The sequence below is a fragment of the Armigeres subalbatus genome, unplaced genomic scaffold (genome assembly GCF_024139115.2).
Source record: "Armigeres subalbatus isolate Guangzhou_Male unplaced genomic scaffold, GZ_Asu_2 Contig1824, whole genome shotgun sequence".
NCBI classification, from domain to species: domain Eukaryota; kingdom Metazoa; phylum Arthropoda; class Insecta; order Diptera; family Culicidae; genus Armigeres; species Armigeres subalbatus.
In genome coordinates this window covers 13,315-14,672 of record NW_026942644.1, presented here as the reverse complement: position 1 = coordinate 14,672, position 1,358 = coordinate 13,315, and the positions used below count along the sequence as shown (strand labels likewise).

General features: G+C 44.5%; 1 protein-coding gene across 1 annotated transcript; it reads left to right on the top strand.

Annotated features, from left to right (window-relative positions):
* Positions 1 to 412: 412 nt before the first annotated feature.
* LOC134203371 (uncharacterized) lies at positions 413 to 1,143 on the top strand (the record flags this gene model as incomplete). The annotated part of the gene is made up of 1 exon (XM_062678240.1): positions 413 to 1,143. A coding segment is annotated over exon 1 (731 nt), but the record flags the coding sequence as incomplete, so codon positions are not given.
* Between the last annotated feature and the right edge of the window lie 215 nt (positions 1,144 to 1,358).

Genomic DNA, 1,358 nt, shown 5'->3' with positions numbered 1-1,358 from the left:
TTTTGTGGGAAATAACATCCCATCCACCAATGCGACGAATTCCTGAAGCTTTCACCCAGTGAAAAGAACGTCAGAGCCAAGAAAGCTGGTGTTTGTTATAGCTGTCTCAGAAAAGGGCACCTCACGGTAAAATGTTCGTCTAAGCATTCTTGCCGTGAGTGTAACAAGCGGCATCATACACTGCCGTAATCTGGAAAAGTGACGTAACAGCCATTTTACAACATGCATGTTTTCCATTTTTCTGTTAAAGAGCTCGATGAGTAGTACTGGTTAACACCATTTTTGGAAAATGGTGTATACGTCACTTTTTCAGATTACGGCAGTAGTTCTCCATATCGATTCTACAAAACCGAATGATAACACTGGTACAGATACAGTGAAACCTGTCGAAAACGATAATGTTGTGCCAACAATGAGCAACGTGGTAACCCTTAATTGCGAAACTGATACGAAAGGATACAAGGATGTGCTGTTGTCTACTGCGGTTGTGAATATTCTTGATGAACAGGGCAACGCAAAGCTGTGTCGTATTCTACTTGACTCCGGTTCACAACTCCATCTTATTACAGAAGCAATGGCAGCACTCCTTGGGATTCAACGCGAGAAGTGTACAACCAGCTTAGTCGGAGTCAACGGCAAGGAGACCCAAATCAAGCACCAAATGACGGTGGTGCTTCAATCTAGATCTACAAGTTACCGTACCACCATCGAATACTTAGTTGTGCCGAGGATCACAGGCATACTTCCGGCTCAGAAACTCAACACTTCGGAAATAGCGATTCCCGATCACATTCGTCTGGCAGATCCGGAATTCTATAAGCCTCAACGAATCGATCTTTTGATTGGTTCCGAGCTTTTCTACAGTATCATAATGACCAACCGTGTCGAACTGGGGCCCGGGCGTCCAATCCTCCAGGAAACATTTTTTGGATGGGTTGTTGCTGGACCAATCAATGGTCGCTCGTCATGTATACAACTACAACATTGCAACACGGTTTCAATTGCAACGGAAAGTCGACTGGACGAGCTGGTTCAACGGTTTTGGTCTCTTGAGGAAGTACCAATGGCTGCTAAGTTGTCACCTGAGGAGGAATTGTGTGAGCAGCATTATGCTCAGACTACAACAAGAGATTCATCTGGAAGGTATGTGGTCAGACTCCCGTTTCGTGAAAACGTAAAGCAATCTTGGTGAAACGAGACAACATGCACCACATCGATTCCAGCAGTTAGAAAAGCGGTTGAACAGAAACGAAAGATTGAAAGGCGAATACAATTGTTTCATCGACGAGTACATTCGACTCAATCACTGCCGAGATATTTGAACCAGAGGCAAGCAGTAAACCAAACTGCTTCTTGCC